Genomic DNA, 19,146 nt, shown 5'->3' with positions numbered 1-19,146 from the left:
ATTGACATAAACAGAACTACAATATATACAAGTATAAAATAAATGAATTTTATTGTTAACACATTTTTTATGGAAAAATGCATCATTACACAAAATACAAAACTCTTACATTATATATTAAAAGTGCATAGATTCATACTGTGTAGCAAAATGTTTATGTCTGTGTCCTACATGGCTGGTGTTACGGCAAGAAAGTAAAATGGGAATATAATTCCATCTTCCCAGCAGAGTCTGACCTCGCTTCTGGTAAACAGTGACATCACTGAGCAAGCTCAGCAAGTGCTGATGTCATCCTGAAAACAGCATGAAGTATGACATGGCGATGTGTGCAGGTATCAGATTGCTAGTGTATGTTTATGTCGTAAAGACAGATTGTTTAGTGCACCATTTGTCACAAGCAACAATACTTGCTTTCTATTTAATAGCAGGGAATCGTTTTAAAATATGTTTGTACATTAAATTGTGCCAAAAATCCTGCTTTGGTCTATAAATACACATGGTTTTAAATAAATATAATAAATAGCATACTATTATAATAGATTAGCAACTCTTCAACTGGTCTATATTACCTATCAGCTTTTGCATGAATTGTTTCAGTCTGTCTAAAGTAATGTACCCAACAGTAATGTGGTGGGTGGCGTTCTCCTTTAAGAAAGCATCCAGTGACATCCAATTGGCAAGCTCCTTGGATGTGCAATGCATAGTTGTCATCCTTCGCTTAAGGTAACCCAAAAGGGTGGACACGTCTCTGTGTAACGGACTCACATGCCCCTCGGGCAGCTTTTGAAGAATCCTCTGAAAGGTAGTCAGGGTGTCCATGATGGACCCAACCCCCTGGATAGGTTTATTAGCAGGAACCTCAGGGTAAAGATCCTCAAAGAAGAGGTGTGGAGGCAGATTTAGCTGTGGAAGAAGACACAAATGAGTATGACCAGATCTCAATAAAGTTCATCGTTGTTAACCTTTATATGGACAAAAGCCATGCAATAGTTCACTGAGGTCTAACCCATTACCTTCTCATTGTGTTTCTCAATTCTCTGGATGATGATGTCAGCCTGCCATTTGACCAAACTTTTGAGGACATCCAGATGAATGGGAATGCCATCAATCAGAAGGAGCATGCTCAAAATACAGGTGTAGAGAAGAGCTGGAAAATACATTCCTCCTGTGTGTGGGGGTCTTTATCTTGGCAATAGTGCAATACCTGATGAAATAAAATCAACATTATTATAAATGTCAATTACAAATCTTTTAAATGTAATTGTTTAAAAATTGCTTATCCTCACCAAGGCTGGATTTATGTGATCGGAAATACAGTAAAAAAATATTATTTACTATATTTTACATTTATTTTAATTCTGCGTGTTATGGCAAAGCAGAATATTCAGGAATCATTCAAATACAGTGATTTGGTCAGACATCGTACTATCAACAAATGCTTTTTATCATTTTTTTTGGAAACCATGTTTTTTAGGATTCAAAGTACAAAAGAACAGCATTATATAATTAAACTTATTCCACACAGGGAATAAAAAAATCTATCTATCTATCTATCTATCTATCTATCTATCTATCTATCTATCTATCTATCTATCTATCTATCTATCTATCTATCTATCTATCTATCTATCTATCTATCTATCTATCTATCAATCAATCTATCTATCAATCATCCATCCATCGTCCTTACTAACTAGCTATAGAAAATGCAATTTAGACTATATCTGCCTTTCTCCCAAACTGTATTAGGAAATCACTTGCAGTTAATGCAATTCATCTTGAAATCCAGTCTTGATATTTCAGTTGATTGCACATGACATTTAATCTCTGATATAAGATCCTCTAAAGTTATACTGCAAATTCAACTTAAGAAGACAGTTTGTCCCTCAAAATACAACACTAAAAAGTGGGTTACTTGCACATGAAAACACATCTAAGGGCACTCTAATGTGGTTATAGTCCTGTAGTCTTCACAGTGTGCATGTCAGTGAACCCCAGGCCAACATTAAGCAATGAAGTGTTCTGCTATGTTCAATCTTACCTCCTAATGAACAAAACGACAGCCTCTGTGCCAGGTTTCAATATCTGGTGAACTCCCTAAAGAACAGGTTACCCTTGTATAAACAATGATTGCTTCATTCCAAAAGCACTCTAATCTTTTATTTATTTATTATAATTCTCTGGGTGGAAAATTAAACCATTTCTCCATAATATAATAAAATATTCTTTTAAAGGCTATAAAGTTATATGACAAAATCACACATTAGTGTTGCTCACCGGAGTGTCAGAGCTGCAGACAGTGTGAGAGTATAGTAAGGAGTAGAGAGAGAGAGTGAAGTGGACTTACCTTTGAGATCCGAGGATAGTATGATGTCCAGACTCCATGAGTGGACAGGCTTATATAGCTGATAGCTGTTGACTCATGTGTGAATCACCTCAGCCTTCCCTGATTCTCCCAGTGCAGAACAGCATGAGGGGGGACAACACCCCCGCTGGCACCACGAGCACAACAATCCCATCTTACACACACATGTACTACAAATATTTGTCATTGTAATACATCCCACCACATTCATGTAATTGGTGTTTTACAATTCATTATGGATTTGGAGTTTTTAAAACAAGCTAGGTTACAGTACCATTGTCCCCAAGGGATGCGATTACGCTGTGGAACTCCCCAAACTATGTCAAAATAAAATAATAATAAAAATGACACACTTATTAACAAGATCCGGATGTAAATACATAGTGTGTGCCAGGTGTGTGGGTGTGTGCATGGAGCATTAAGTAAATATTTGGTCACACTAGTTTAGGGTCCAATTCTTTATTAACTACTCCTTTTGCCTCAATAAACTCCAAATTACTGCTTATTAATAGTTCTACTAATAAGGTAGTTGTTTAGTTACTGGGTAGGATAAAAAGGATGGTTTACCCAAAAAGGAAAATTACCCCCATCCTAGGTGAATGTAACTTTCTTCTTTCAGATGAATCAGATAAAATCAGAGTTATATTAAAAATGTCCTTCTAAGCTTTATAATGACAGTGATTAGAGGACATGTTGAAGCCTAAAAAAATCCATCCATCCATCCATCCATCCATCCATCCATCCATCCATCCATCCATCCATCCATCCATCCATCCATCCATCCATCCATCCATCCATCCATCCATCCATCCATCATAAAGGTACTCCACATGGCTCTGGAGATTTAATAAAGGCCTTCTGAAGCGAAGCAAGGAGTTTGTGTAAGAAAAAATATCCATATTTAAAACATTATAAACTAAAATAACTGTTCCGACAGACTGCCTTATGCATCAATTTATGACGAAAAAGTAACCCATGACCTGACGTATGATACATTGATGAATGTGGAAGTGCAGTGGATCTGATAGAGCAAAACAAAACACTGGTCACAAATTACATTTTGATAGAGAAATGATGGAGGACTTTGATATAATAGATAAGGAGCATGAGTTTGTTGCAGCCCTATTTGAACTGTAAGAGGTGTCAAAGATTATGCTACTCCTACATCGTGTCAGTGTTTACTCTTTTGGCCTAACTCGTCCTTCATTCACTGCCACTATAATGCTTGGAAGAGCAAGGATTTATACATATATACACATATATATATATATATATATATATATATATATATATATATATATATATATATATATATATATATATATATATATATATATATATATATATATATATATATATATATATATATATATACACATACATACATACATACATACATACATATATACATACATACATATATATATATATATACACATACATACATACATACATACATACATACATACATACATACATACATATATATATATATATATATATATATATATATATATACATATACATATACATACATACATACATACATACATACATACATATATATAAATTGTATTGGTTTGAAAGAAGAATGTCATATACACCTAGAATGGCTTGAGGGTGAGTAAATCATAGGGTAATTTTCAGTTTTGGGTGAACTATCCCTTTAAAGAATGTAGAATATGGTCAGAATAACGCGATTTATAAGTACTAATAAACAGCCAATATGCTGGTAATATGCGTGCTAATAAGCAACTAGTGTAAAGTGAGAATTTGACACTAAACTAAAGTGTTATCATATTTGTAATATTAATAGTTCAATTCATGCAATAAAAAAGGAAATATCTCCTCTGATGAAATTCTCTGATGAATTTCCTGCCGGTCCTATGGATCAAAATAGCTAGCTGGATCAAAAAGCACTTTAAAGTTAGCTTACCAAGAAAATTGTACTGCTTAAATTAGTTAAACTGTTGGAATGTTCTGATTCACGTTGGTTTGGTTTAAAGTTTAAAAATCTTAAATTGTTTTTTTTCTTCTTATGTTTATGGAGAAAACACACCCAAAAGCAATCCGCTGGACAAGTGAGTTGTTATGCTAGTTAGTTGTTTTGCTAGCTATGGTGTGGTAGTGATTTTTTTCAAAGCATTGAAACAAACTTTCTTCCTACCCCCCAGCTATTTCAGATGGATGTGCAGGTCTCTGCAGGTCCCATTTAAAAAAAAAAATGCTCTACCTCCTATCCACGAAGCACACAATTTTGGATATTTTCGCTATATTCTACACAGAAAATTCACACTTCAAGATCAGTAGGTGTGTCAAAGTGAAACTTCTGAAAGATGCAGTGTTAGTTCCTATACAGGAACAGTGTTCCGAAAAATCGATCTAGAGTATTGAACAGTCAGTGCTGGTGTTGTGAGTCACAGTACGGCCCAACTGTGGGTGGCCAGGTTGCTGTACTGGACAAATCTTGCGGTCTCTCCTGCAAGACAGTTCACAGAGCCCCATGGTGAACACTCTGTGACTGTAACTTTCAATACCTGCATGCCTGAAAAGTTAGAATTGGATGTGCATAGAAATTTAATGTGCTTCAAACTAATTTAATCTCTCATCAGATTTTTTTTAATCTGGGGCCATAATCACAAAACATCTTAAGGATAAAAGTAGCTCCTAACTTGCCGGTTTAGGAGAAACTCTTAAAGGGTTAGTTCACCCAAAAATGAAAATTCTCTCATTAATTACTTACCCTCGACACCCGTAAGACCGAAGATCTTTGGAACACAAATTAAGATATTTTTGTTGAAATCCGATGGTTCAGAAAGGCCTTTATTGACACCAATGTCTTTTCCTCTCTCAAGACCCATAAAAGGCACTAAAGACGTCGTTACAAAGCCAATGTCACTAGTGATTCTACATTCATTTTTATGAAGTGACGAGAATAGTTTTTGTGCGCAAAATAAATAAATAACCACGTATAGCGATGGGCCGATTTCAAAACAAAGTTATACATCAGTGTATTGATTCATGATACATACCCAGATCTATCAAATTAAAGAAAGCAGAACATTTTATTGACAGTCAGGGCCAACCACTATGCTGTCATTTTTGTTCAGTGTGAAAGTGACGTGAAGGCTACATATGGTACCAATACCCATAGAATTTGTACCCATCTGAAACTAACACATCCTTTTTAATGCTCTCACACAAGGATCAGCAGTGAACAAACACACACCTGAAGCAGTGGTCAGCCATTTTTGCTGTGGAGCCCAGGGAGCGATTAGGGGTTAGCTGCCTTGATCAACGGCACCTGCTGGTATTTAAAACCAAACCTGCAAGCTCTGAGTAACCAATCTGACTCTCTAAACATTCGGCCACGACTGCCAATTTTAGCTGAACCCCAGTGATTACTTTGTTCTTCTGGATGCAGCATTGAATAAAACATACCGTGTGAGGACATTTGCCAATTTACATTCCTGCAGTTTCCCACTTGTACAATAACTCTTTGCATCTTCCTTTTTTTTATGTGGTAAGAAAGTTACTCAAACCTCAGTTCCAGGAATCCAACACATTTCTGAAGAAAATAAAATGATAGGCCTTCTTTTTGAAACTTTCTATGAGGTTAATAAGGTGTGCGTGTGTATGTGTGTGTGTGTGTGGTTATAGCAATAACACTGAACATATGGAAAGGAGAATGTGGGAAAAAAAAAAAATCACAATATTGCTGTTTAAAACATTAAAACACACCGTTTAGATAGATTATTTATTATTTTACACTAAATATAATGTTCTATTAATTAAAATCAGGTATTAATCATCAAGTGTTTTTATGCCTTTCCTCACAAAATAATAACTAAAGGCAGTAACAGCTTTTCTTTTTTAATAGTCAACTTATTTTCAGCAGTCATCAAGCTTGTTCACACTATAGACACAACGATGTAGGCCTACCTTTAATTTCTCTGATAAAAGCTGATAAAAAAAACCCAGTCATCATGTTTTCAGGCCATTTCAGATTTGATTTTGATACGATATAAAGCAGTAATATATATAAGTGGCTAAATTGTTTACTTACTTTTTAATTAGTCTTCCCATTAACACCATCATTGTCTTCATTCAGGCCAGACTGTAAAAAAAGATGGACGACGCATCTTCACGTCAGTCCATTGATGTAAATCAAGCCACCAGTGTTTAAATATGATGCTGACATCTTGGAGCCAGAGTCTGCGCAGTAGTGAGCGCGAAGTTGAGCCGTGATATCAAGATCCCACCCACAAACATTTTTTTTTTTTTTAAATAAACCGTTATGGAAATAGATATTAAAGTTAAAACTCCAATCTCCTCCAGAAGTTCCCGAAAAATGTCCGTTAGTGCCAGAGTGACTACTTCGCTAAGAGAAGCAGCCAATCTCAGCTGTCAATCATAATGCCACACCCACATTTTCATAGCATCAAATAACTAACTAAAAAGAAAATAATTTAAACAACAAAACCTAGACCTAACGTCTGTGTGATAAAATCAGCCTAAAACGACCTATTACATTTCATGGAGAGGGCGGGGTTTATGACCTAATGCATCCAGTCACATGGGGGGCGATCGAGGCGCTTTGGCTTCACTTTTCAGGACTTGTGCGGCACATTGATTCAGGCCAATTCCAGAATGCGCACGAAAACAAGTAGCAAGATTTATCGCAGTAATCACACTAATCAATATATCCAATATCCAGTCATAGCGTGATGGAGGCATTGCCTCCCCTCATGTGACTTTCCCCCAATCATTCTCAATTACCCCTCATTAAAGGTGGGGTAAGCGTTATTTCAAATCAGGGCCGAGTACAATAACAAACTTGTAGCCAATCAGCAGGTAAGGGGCGTGTCTACTATTGATAATGAGAAGAGAGCGCTCAGTGTATGTCATTATTCGAAAGACACAACACACATTATGGACAGAGACACCGAGAACTAATATATGCTGGCATTTGCTTGAATATGCTTGTGTGTCATGTTCACTTGTTTGTTCATTTGCGATCGTATTGTCGCTCACTTTAGCGATGATAAAGACCCTTTCATTGCCACACCGTATGGAGCATCTAAATCTCAGTGTTTCAAGCGTCAGCTCACAAAATGTGTCCCACAAGTAAGATACTATACTCCTAATATAGGTTTGTTTCCGCTTTTCATGATCTATATAACCCTTATTCGGTCATAATTGTAATAAGTCGTTAACTGGACTATCAAGCTAGTGTACTATTGAGTTGGTCATGAGAACTGTTTGTGTTTTGTGATCGCTATAACTCTAATATTGTCATAATTGTAATATGTCCGTTAGTTGGACTGTCGGCTCCTGTTCTATCGAGTTGTTTATGAGAACGGTTTGTGTTTTAGTGATCGCTATAACTCTAATCTTGTCATAATTGTAATATGTTCGTTAGTTGGACTTTTGGCTCATTTTGGGGACGGGGCTATCAAAATAGGGCTGAGACCCTTTTGGGGGGAGGGGCGTTATCCTTTTGTTTGTTTTGGTGAAACAAATTGACACTTGTGCCGCTGAAATATATTTCTAATCAAAATTTTTTTTACAAGAAATGGCTCATTTTAATCCCACCAGCTTTTGTGATAATGTTTCAGTGAAAAACTAAACTTTCAAAAAGTATTCTAATATTCACAGCTTGGTAAAGCCCATTGAGTCAATTTTTGCAAAGACATAAGTGTTGTCACCTTGTCATATGAGCTTCACCTGTGACTAATAATGGATCAATTAGGTCTCAAGTGTGTATGAAAAGAACCCCAGTACGCTAGACCTTCACGTCAACTGCAACTAGACCTCTGCAAACATGCCTAAGATTCACCCAGAGACTAAAGTTTTGATTATCAAGAGGCTGAAGACCAGATCCACTGCTGATGTGGCAGACACCTTCAATGTGTCTCAGCGTCAAGTACAGAGGATAAAAAAAAGATTTGAAGAGACTGGAGACGTTTTTGACAAGCCCAGGTCAGGCAGACCCCGCAAGACAACTGCTCGAGAGGACCGTTTGTTGGCTCGAAAATACAAGGCCAGCCCATTTTCCACTGCAGCAGAGCTCCACGAGACCTGGTCACCTGAAGTCCCTGTGTCAACCAGAACAGTTTGTCGGATTCTGTCTCGTAATGGCCTCCATGGTCGAATCAGTGCCCAGAAGCCAGCACTAAACAAATGACAATTGAAAAACCGTGTGGCATTTGCCAAGGCCCACAGCCTGCTAAAAGGATGGACGCTGGAAAAGTGGCAGAAGGTGGATTTTTCAGATGAATCTTCTGTTGAATTACACCACAGTCGCCGCAAATATTGCAGGAGACCTACTGGAGTCAGAATGGATCCGAGATTCACCCAGAAAACAGTGAAGTTTGGTGGCGGAAAAATCATGGTCTGGGGTTACATCCAGTATGGGGGTGTGCGAGAGATCTGCAGGGTGGAAGGCAACATCAATAGTCTAAAATACCAAGAAATCTTAGCTACCTTTTATATTCCCAACCATAAAAGAGGCCAAATTCTGCAGCAGGACGGTGCTCCATCGCATACTTCCATCTCCACATCAAAGTTCCTCAAGGCGAAGAAGATCAAGATGCTCCAGGATTGGCCAGCCCAGTCCCCAGACATGAACATCATTGAGCATATGTGGGGTAGGATGAAAGAGGACGCATGGAAGACGAAACCAAAGAATATTGATGAACTCTGGGAGGCATGCAAGACTGCTTTCTTAACTATTCCTGATGACTTCATCAATAAATTGTATGAATCCTTGCCAAACCGCATGGATGCAGTCCTTCAAGCTCATGGAAGTCATACAAGATATTAAATTTGGATCTCACAGCACCACAACTTAATTTGCTGACATATTTTTGTATTTGCAGTAAATTTGTTCAATTTCTGTATAGGCGACAAAACTTTTGTCTTGCCAAAATTTGACCTTTCTGTCTTGATTAAATTATAAATATTTTTTCTGTGAAAATTATTTATTTCAGTGCATTAAACATCATTTGGGAGGGTTTTAGCTTTTCATATGAGCTATTTTTAACACCAATTAATTAATTAAAAGTCAGGTTAATATCAGGTATTTCTAGAAAATAGATAAGCGACAAGACTTTTGTCAGGGACTGTATACACTTGAGCTCAATTTTGAATCGACTTCTGACAGAAGAGCTGCACGATGAGTGTATCTTGTAGCACAGGGTGAAATCAGTATGTACATTCACGATTTGAGGGAAATATACATTTAATCGCCGCGGACAGGTGTCGAATGCCACCGTCGGTGTAGGCCTATATGTGTTCGAATTTTAAAGGTGCGGCGTGTCAGTGCCGAAGCTCGAAGCTCAGTGCCCTTAAAGGGGCGATCATGCGACACGTCTTTATAACACTAATATTGAGCACCCCCATATTGCCAAAATGGTATGATCCTCTTTTCATAACACCCGCAAAGATTCGACCATGAGATCAATGGTCAAATCCGGTCCTGCATATCGATGCATTGAATCTTCGACTATTAGGGGTCACCCCTAATAGATAGATAGATAGATAGATAGATAGATAGATAGATAGATAGATAGATAGATAGATAGATAGATAGATAGATAGATAGATAGATAGATAGATAGATAGATAGATAGATAGATAGATAGATAGATAGATAGATAGATAGATAGATAGATAGATAGAAACAATGTATCAACCTCATAAAAAGGTCCAATAAGTAGGCCTATCATTACATTGTCTTCAGAAACCCGGATGTATAAAAAATACAGTACAAAAACCAAAGAAATATGTTACCTGAATTCCCATAACTGAGGCTGTGAGTAACCTTCTCTTTCCACAGAAAAAGTGTATGAGTGGGAAACTGCAGGAATGTGAATGTGCCATTGGGAAATGTCCTCACAGTATGTATGTATTATTCAACGCTACATCCAGCAGCACACAGTAAATCACTAGAGGTTCAGCAAAAATGTTCAGCTGCATGTGCGTCTGGCATTTCAGGCTCTCTTTTAGCATTAGCATGACAGTTGTCCAGAGGTTGCGCCACATCTGCTCTGTGTTGCATTCATTATATTAAACCTGACACCCAGCTTCCACCATTCGCAATGGCCGCGTGATTCTTCACGCTCAGCCAAAGTTACGGGAATCCAGCGAACAAGGCCACAGAGGAAATGTGTCTATTCCTGTAGTGTGTGCTATTTTAGTAGTTTTTGGGGGTACGTGTGTTTCTATTCCTGGAGCTGGAGTTTTCTCCAGAGACTGATAGTGAGAGGAACACAGATTGTTCAGGAATGCTGCCATGTATCCTTGCGTCATTCAAACTTCACACAACAACACATTATTGTATATTTTTACATGCTGGCTCAGCAGACAATGTGAAGAGGGAAGAAGAGTACATTGGTCATGTAAACAGGGTAACCCTTTTTCTTTTATCGGAGTAAGGTCATAAACAGCGTAAGCATAAACTGGTCGGGACGGGTAGTTTTTTGCCTCTTACCTCGATTTTGTGCCGCATGTAAACGCATTAACCTGCTTTCTGTCGGCTTATTGAAGTGCGCATGTGTGATAGGTGACAAAAAAAAACAAAAAAAAAAAAACGCTAACTCAGAGCAGATTTAAATGCATCCAGACAGAGCAAGCTAGCGTTTTGCATGAAATAAGGACATATATCACAAACGCAGATTCTTTTAAGACCCAGAAAATTGTAAAGATCTGTTCTCATTTGTTCTCAAGTAGAAGAGGTTAGTCCAATTGGGTGCGTTTACATGCACACCAGTAAGCTGATAATTTAAAAAAATCAGCTTATTGAAATAATCAGTTTTCCCCGTTTACATGCAAACCATAAACTGACAATGCAACTAAATCGCATTTACATATATTTACACTATTTCCGTGAAGTGACGTCAAAAATAATAATGTCCGTATCTGAGTTTTTCAAATGTTACATAATTTGTGATGTTAAATAAAGCGTGCAGCGTGTCAGCGGGAGATTTACGGCTCATATTATCCCTCATGCAGTTACGGATGCAGCGTTTTGACTAAACCTCTTCTACTTCTGCTGCATGAGAAGAGAACATCTTTACAATTTTTTTATTAATGTCCTTATTTCATGCAAAACGCTAGCTCGCTAGCTGGATTTTTTGTCACCGATCACACATGCACACTTCAATAAGCCAACTAAAAAGTCCCGGCTGAAACATCCTCCCTCACATCTCCCCCTCCCCCCTATTGACAGAAATGAGAGGGGGAGATGTGAGGGAGGATTTTTCAGGAGTGACTTTTTACTCCGCCGAGTCGAAATACTTTCAGAAGTGCTATTCCGTCATACATTATAGTTCTCCTTTTTAATCCGCTTAGAAAAGCGCCACGTTTTATTTTATTTCACCATACTTGATCGTTTAACTATTCGTGTAACTGTATTTAAATAGGAAAAACGTGGAGGTGTTTGGTCGCGTCTAACTTGATCTCTGTTTGGTACCATAGTGAATGAACTAGGCTTAGTGGGCTAAGCTAAATGCTATCAGATCGTCTCAGTACGTGCACTTAATCTCTCTGATGTGCGGTGCCGATCTGATAGCATTTAGCTTAGCCCACTAAGCCCAGTTCAACCAAACAGAGATCAAGTTAGAAGCGACAAATAGTTTCAAATAGTTTATAGAAAGTTACTTACTCTGTTTCATGACCATGTGGTCCTTTGCAGGTGTCTGAATAATGTCACATTATGCCACATTATATTGACCACATGACTTGATCCAAAATGGTGTCTTTATATTGGTTACACCGGATGACATTCTGAATTTTTACGGACATTTTTCTCATAACAAAGCAACGACGTCTACACAATTTTTATACCATTTTGCACGATGTTAATATATTATGTTATAAAATATATTAATTTATAACATTTTAAGGTATTTTAATCACAATTGAAATGGCTGTATTGGCCTTTGGACAGTTAAACCGAATGACCTTTTGACACTTAAAAATCTTAAACATAATGTAGAAATAAATCTTTATATGTTAAAATATAATTAAAGCCTTTTTATATTCAATAAAAGGGTTAAAATTGTACTACTTTACAGGATACATTGGATGTCATATCTTTGTTTTTATTATTTTTATGGCCTTTGGACAAAAAAAAAAAAAAAAAATGTCCCATCACATCATTGACCCATTTATAAATAAAACAGTTGTGTAAAACTTTTTTTCCCTAGGATTCTTTGATGAGTAGAAAGTTCAAAAGAACAGTATTTATCTGAAATAGAATGCTTTGGCAACATTGTACTACCGTTGAAAGGTTTTGGGCCAATAAGAATGTTAGAATATTAAGAAATTAATAAATGTATTCAGCAAGTGAAAGACAAGACATTTATAATGTTACAAAAGATTCTATTTAAAATGAATATTATTCATTTGAACTTTCTATTCATCAAAGAATCCTGAAAAATAAACTGTTTTCAACATTGATAATAATAATGATCATATTCATATTCATGTTCATATTAGAAATCTTCATATTAGAAGGATTTTTTAAGGATCATGTGACACTGAAGACTGGAGTAATGATGCTAAAAATTCAGCTTTGCATAATGAATTACATTTTTAAATATTTTAAAATAGAAGAAATTTTACATTTTAATAATATTTTACAATATTACATTTTTTTTAACAGAAGAAAAACACATTTGACACATTCAAATTTTTAATGATACAACAATTGTGTGAATCATGATACTTTGACCCGTTTTGCATCGTGACAATATATTTCAAGGAAATATTTCATTTGGAAAAAAAAAAAAATAACAAAAAAAAAAGTTATCTTGAAGCACTGAAAGCACTCTGTACCAATATTTAAATTATAATGAGTTTAAATTAAATTAACATCTCTGTACCAATATTTAAATTATAATGAAGTATGCAAGTTAAGTTCTTACATGCAACAGCATGGCACAGCTGTGCAAATGAAAACAGTTTTCAGCCTCCTACAGAAGCCTCCTACGGAAAGAAAATCTTTAATCTGATTTAACACACGGAAATGATTAGAACAGAACAATCATTTATAAAATCAGTCCAAGCACCGGCTAAAAATTCCAGAGACAATTTGGCTTTGAGATCAGGTCTAGTGTTGATGCTGGAGAAGCAAAGGAGTTTTTTTTTTTTTTTTTGGGATTGGCCAAGCTTTTCTCAGAACTGCTCACGAGATATCCATAAAGTAGAGTTCCAAGAAAGAGAGAGAGAGTGCGGAAAGTGTGACAAAAGAAAAACAAAGTTGAGCCATGAGCCATTACACTGACCAGGGAACGGGCAATGGTTTCTGCATTCGGCATCATTGCCGAGCTCTACTCTGTCTTTCTACGTCACACACAAGGAAATGATGCGTTTTAGTCACCTTTGCAGTCTCCCATGAACATAAGTCACAGTTATACAAGATAATTGCTGTCTAAAACAAACATAATCAAAAAAATGACCTATGATGAAGACGTATTGGCTAATCCTGGTTTTTACAGTAAGCAAGTAGTCATTTAAAAGACATTTCTATCCATGTGATTGTTCAATCCATAGTGATTGTTCCAGTGGGGTTAAGTAATCATGCGGCTGAATATGGCAATCCTACAACTCATTACATATTCATTACTAGGCTTAAAAGGATACTTCACCCAAAAAATAAATGTATCCCAAAATTTAGGCTACTCTCCTCAAGCCATCTTGTGAATATGACTTTCTTCTTTCAGAGAATCCAATCTGAGTTGGATTAAAAAATGTCCTGGCTGATCAAAGCTTTTTAATGGCAGCCCAAAATTTGAAGGCCAAAAAAGTACATCCATCCGTTTTAAAAGTGCTCCACACAGCTCCGGGGTTTTATTAAAGACCTTTTGAAGCGAATCAATGGGTTTGGTGTAAGAAAAATATCCATCGTTCCATTGCGAGAGATCCCTGCGCATTAAACCAATGAGAATGCGGGACAGTGATGACAATGCATAGCAACAAACATAGATGAAGCTGCGGTGGATCCGCATACCCGGAACTACAGATGTGAAGAAAATTTCTGTCATTATGTCGTTAAATTACCGTCGTTTGGCAAAGAAATAAATGACAGCGTTACATACGTATTATTAACAACAAATATTACTAATGTAATATGTAACGGTGAGGAAATTTTCCCACCGGTTAATCGACGTGTGACAACACCGGTAATACCGGTATCACCGACTGGGCTTTTATATCATTAATTCTATCTGACCGAAAGTAACATGCAGACGGCCGCTCTGGCATTAATACCGGAGCAGAGCAAAGCAAAGCGAGTGGTTTCAATAAATTCCTATGAAAGTTACGTAATTAGCGCCAACTCGGGTGGATTGCTTCGAATTGTGGGTTCATTAGCCTATTATTCTTAATGAAAAACACAACAAGACCACAGTACAATGACAAACTCCCTTAAATAGGCACTTTTACATTTCGCTTTGAAAACAAATCTTCCGCAATCATATTGTCAGCTCCTCTCTCGGGATAAATGAAATCTAACTCCTGCTGCGTTTGTGCGGCGACACTCGTTCGGATCATGCTTTATTAAGCAGAAACGTTCAGTTTTTATTTGTATTGTCTGTTCTCTATAACTGAACTAAGCTATTTTATTACTATAAAAAAATCTAAAAGGCGGTGGGGCGGTGCCACAGTGTGCAAGTGATGTAACCGGTGTTGAGTCTGAACACTGGTAACACAGGCAACATCTACCGTGGCAAGCCTAACTGACATTTTTATATCAGCTTTATGGTACACCTCATACAAGGGAATTTATTATAGTGTTAGTAATCAGTAGAGTCATAATCATAGAGTCCATGGATGGCTTTTTGTATGCAGAGCATTCACAGATTATATGGACCGCACACCACTGGAATAGATAATGCTTTAGAATGACCACTCTTAGAGCGCCACCTAGCTATGGCAATTATCTTTTCAATGTAATACCTTACTCAGCTGTTGAGAAATAACAACACTATCTCTGTGTTACTAGGGATGAAAATTTCATATCACGATTATAATGACCCAAATTATCCCGATTATCAATATTATCACGGTTAGGGATGTGTATCGTTAAGGTTTTAACGGTATTACTACTCTTATCTAGCCTAGAAATCTAGACGCACCCTAGCGGCAGCAAATCTAATCTGCCCGCGAGTGTCGTCTAGCAACTCTCAATACCCTTCTGAGCTGTATTCGCCTAATGGGTCCTGCACACTGTGCGATTTTTCAAAATCCTTTGCGAATGTCCCTTGTCAAACTGTACAAACATGATCCCCGATGTAAGTCATGTCACACTGTAAGATCTCAGTTGGCATTAATGTCAGACTGTACGATAGTGAAGGCGCGCTAAAAACGGACGAGCACAAGAAAACTCGTCTGGAGTTTTAAATCATCAATAAATGATGCGTTCAGTGACGGTGAGCTGCATTACACGCGGAACTGAAATGCGGGCTACAAACAAATCTGTAGCTCTCGTTTTGGTCATAGTTTGTCTTGAAAAACTGAGATATTTGACTGTCGTCGTAGGAGAAGTCACACTGTAGGATTCTGTGCCAAATCTTCTGACACTGCCAGAATTTCATCTGAGGTCAAATTTGATCGCAGCGCTCATTAATCGGCTGCCGGTGAACATGTCAAACTAACGACCAAAGACGTCAGATTTTAGCCTAGGATCTGAGGAATCTTTTAGGATTTGCTAAATTTGTCTCAGACGGCCAAATCGTGGCCAAAATCGCACAGTGTGCACCCGGCTTTACTCTTGCCGGGCCAATCACATCGTGTATAGAGTCGGTGGGCGGGGCCATAATTACGACGGCCGAGTTGCGTTTGCGTGCTTCTAGTAAACACAGAAACTGGCGAACGGCGGTCTTTCGAATCAGCTTTGACCGCCCTTCTGGAAGACTTGGAGTTAAGCTTTTCTCTGAGAAAAGAACAAAGAACGGCACTGAAGTCATTCTTAAAAAGGGAAGATGTGTTCAGAGTTTTGCCGACCGGATACGGCGAATGTTTAATCTATCAACAAGCTCTGTTTCACCTTCATTGCTCTGGTTGGTTGTAGCGTTATCCTATCGTGTGCAGAGCGAGTTTGAAAGACAACCGTTTATCCCGCCCCTCGGATTGAGCCCTGTCAATGGTGAGTTTCCAGACCAATGTGGAATGTTTTGTGTTTTATATGCATAATAAGAACAAGAACAAAAAAACAAAGTACAAACAAATGGACAAATAAATACAATAAACAGATACAAATGAAATACAGTGCTTTAATCTCAGGAAGGTCTAACATTACTGTTCAGATAATGGCCTACAAAAGACATCTAATAAAGTAATCAAATATAAAATAACACTGTATAGTTTTCACCGTACAGATTGATAGATTAATGCTTTTTAAAGCTGCGAGAACTTTCTCTTTGCCTTTCACACAATGGTCAGGGTTTATTAGACTACTAATAGTTTTACCTAATCATCTATTTATAATTCTTGGCAACCACAATTGAAAATACAATCAGATTTTTATCCCAGGCTTGAAGTGTAACAAAACTAAACTTTTGTTGGCCATGGATATCGTCACTCATGGACATCGTCACTCATTAACAGGGACTGTCATATCATGCTGTAGCTCTGCGTGAGGTCTCTCTCTCTCTCTCTCTCTCTCTCTCTCTCTCTCTCTCTCTCTCTCTCTCTCTCTCATATTATTGCTTATAGAAACGGCTGGCAATATAAAATTCGCAATATCACATCTATGTTCCGATAATAAATATTAAGTGTATTTTAGTCATTGCTCCAGTACCGACAGCAGAACTGATAGCAAAGCTTACGGATACTGTAGTCTTTCATAATTTATCACCAGGACTGATTTAATACTGGGTCTTGGTACCCATCCCTAATCACGGTTTTGTTCAAAGGAGATGAAAGTGTTCAAAAAGAACAGTGCACACACTGAAAACATTTCAGCAAGTTTTATATATTTAATCAACAAATAAAACAAGCAGCTCTATGCACTTTAAATGTCCACATATGAATGAGGCTTGAGACCGAATATCGGAATCCTGCTTAGTTGTTCACGCCGGTCATATCCGATCTGTGCTACATAGCAATTGGGTCCCCTTGAACCAAAGCCTGACAAGCCAGACCCACATCAAGATGTTTGGTCTGGAAACTCACCATTGACAGGGCTCAATCCGAGGGGCGGGATAAACGGTTGTCTTTCAAACTCCCTCTGCATGGCGTGCACCGAGTTGGATAGCGCTACAATATATATACATTTTTTTTTTTCCTGGATCTGAAAGGATGGGAAAGCTGTTAATCTGGGTGGGCAACGTCTACGCTAATGGTGCAAACAAGGTTTGTTCTTTGTCCATCAACAGACTCTCGTGCACTTACTGTACGACACCAAAATTGTGCTTTTCAGAAACAATTGCAGAATACGACAGAGCTTGTGTTTTAAAGCAAAGCACAATTCACTAAAAATGCAATGTAGTCTCTATATGCAACCGGATATTTTAAGACATTCAAGACCTCCTTTATAATGTGGATAAGTATCTTGAGTCAATTCCGTTGTTTTATCGATAAAAATAATGGGTTGTCTTAACAGTAACTTCCAAAAGCCCAGGAGAGGCAGAACACCATAACAGCAGTTACTGTCCTTTGCCTTTGTTTTAGAATGCTTAAATTGAGTTAGGATACTCTGCTATTGTTTAGAAGTTACTGTGTTGGCCTGGAGTTATGGTAGACTATTCAGTCTTAGTTTTACTTTCCATTAAAGTTTGCTGCATTTAAATTACAGTAGCCTGTACATCTGTCACTGGAACACTTCTGACTGACACACGATACCTGCAGTAAAACATGTTTTTACTCAACGCATTTAAGGATGGTTGAGATGGCTTTGAAACTCAGACATAAAGGTCAAGGTAAAAAAAACATTGTGTAACTCAAAACAAATCAGATAAATCTGCTTTTTTTCAGCTAGCTATAGCAGCCTATAGCGTCCAATAGGCTACCAAACTGTGCCATATAAAAAGCAATTGCAAATCATCTAAAATAAATACCATGATCACTAGCATAGATTTTATACAAGTGTTATAATGATTTTGTAAATGTGACCAGCAACCAAATATTGATAATGTGTAAGTTACTGCCATTTGCCTTGGTGGAGACAATACAAAGGCAGAGTACAGTGATTTCAAAATAGGGGTCAAAATCAAGATTTTTTCATGTAACATACAATTACCAGATTTCCAGTACCTATAATAAATTTGGCTGGACAACTAAAAATCTTTAAAGTAAAATTTCTCAGTTCTTCCCTCTAGTAAGTCTAGCAAGGTCTTTTGCATTTGTAGAGCATTTGCAATATTCTCTCTGTTTTGGACTGATTGTTTGAATGAATTTGATTACTGGATCCTTAGTTTAAAGGCTTAAAATGGTCTGATCACAAACAGAGAATCAGAATCGGGTTAAGAGTTAGAATGGAAATTTCCTCCTACCAGAGTTACAGGTGCTGTAGGTGCTCAGTGTGACTGTGTCACATGCCTGTCCTGTCTTGTGTGCACATGTGGGGTTGTCAGTATGGTCTTTGTGCTTCTGTCATTGTCTGATCCCTCCCCCCTTGTTATCTGATTAGTGTTTCATTTCTCCCACCTGTCCCTCTTAATTTCTTCCCTTTATAAGCTCCTTGTGTTTGTCAGTCTTTGTGGAATCCTTGTTATGTCTCCGTATCCTGTTGCCCTGTGTTGGTGTGTTTTGAGTTTATGTTTTTGAAACCAGTT

The 19,146-nt window shown here is 37.4% G+C and overlaps 1 protein-coding gene across 4 annotated transcripts; it reads right to left on the bottom strand.

Annotated features, from left to right (window-relative positions):
* Window positions 1-34: 34 nt before the first annotated feature.
* On the bottom strand, window positions 35-18,913 carry lepa (leptin a). 4 transcript variants are annotated; one of them, XM_067419693.1, is made up of 3 exons: window positions 18,865-18,913; window positions 1,014-1,204; window positions 35-903 (listed from the first exon to the last, which is right to left on the bottom strand). In XM_067419693.1, exons 2-3 carry the CDS (start codon window positions 1,158-1,160, stop codon window positions 541-543), a joined length of 510 nt encoding a protein of 169 aa, XP_067275794.1. In that variant the 5' UTR covers window positions 1,161-1,204; window positions 18,865-18,913; the 3' UTR covers window positions 35-540. The 4 variants fall into 4 exon arrangements, with proteins under 4 accessions (XP_067275794.1, XP_067275793.1, XP_067275792.1 ...); XM_067419692.1 differs by lacking the exon at window positions 18,865-18,913 and adding an exon at window positions 6,432-6,562; XM_067419691.1 differs by lacking the exon at window positions 18,865-18,913 and adding an exon at window positions 2,348-2,482.
* Between the last annotated feature and the right edge of the window lie 233 nt (window positions 18,914-19,146).

Source organism: Pseudorasbora parva, chromosome 16 (genome assembly GCF_024679245.1).
Source record: "Pseudorasbora parva isolate DD20220531a chromosome 16, ASM2467924v1, whole genome shotgun sequence".
Taxonomy (NCBI): Eukaryota; Metazoa; Chordata; class Actinopteri; order Cypriniformes; family Gobionidae; genus Pseudorasbora; species Pseudorasbora parva.
This window is presented reverse-complemented; position numbering and strand designations above follow the sequence as displayed.

Bases quoted from the DNA above. Each gene is read 5' to 3' on its own strand.
- lepa (XM_067419693.1), bottom strand. From the start codon at position 1,160: ATGTATTTTCCAGCTCTTCTCTACACCTGTATTTTGAGCATGCTCCTT. The intron at 904-1,013 runs GTAATGGGTTAG...CTTCTTCCACAG, and splicing joins TTGAGAAACACAATGAGAAG to CTAAATCTGCCTCCACACCT.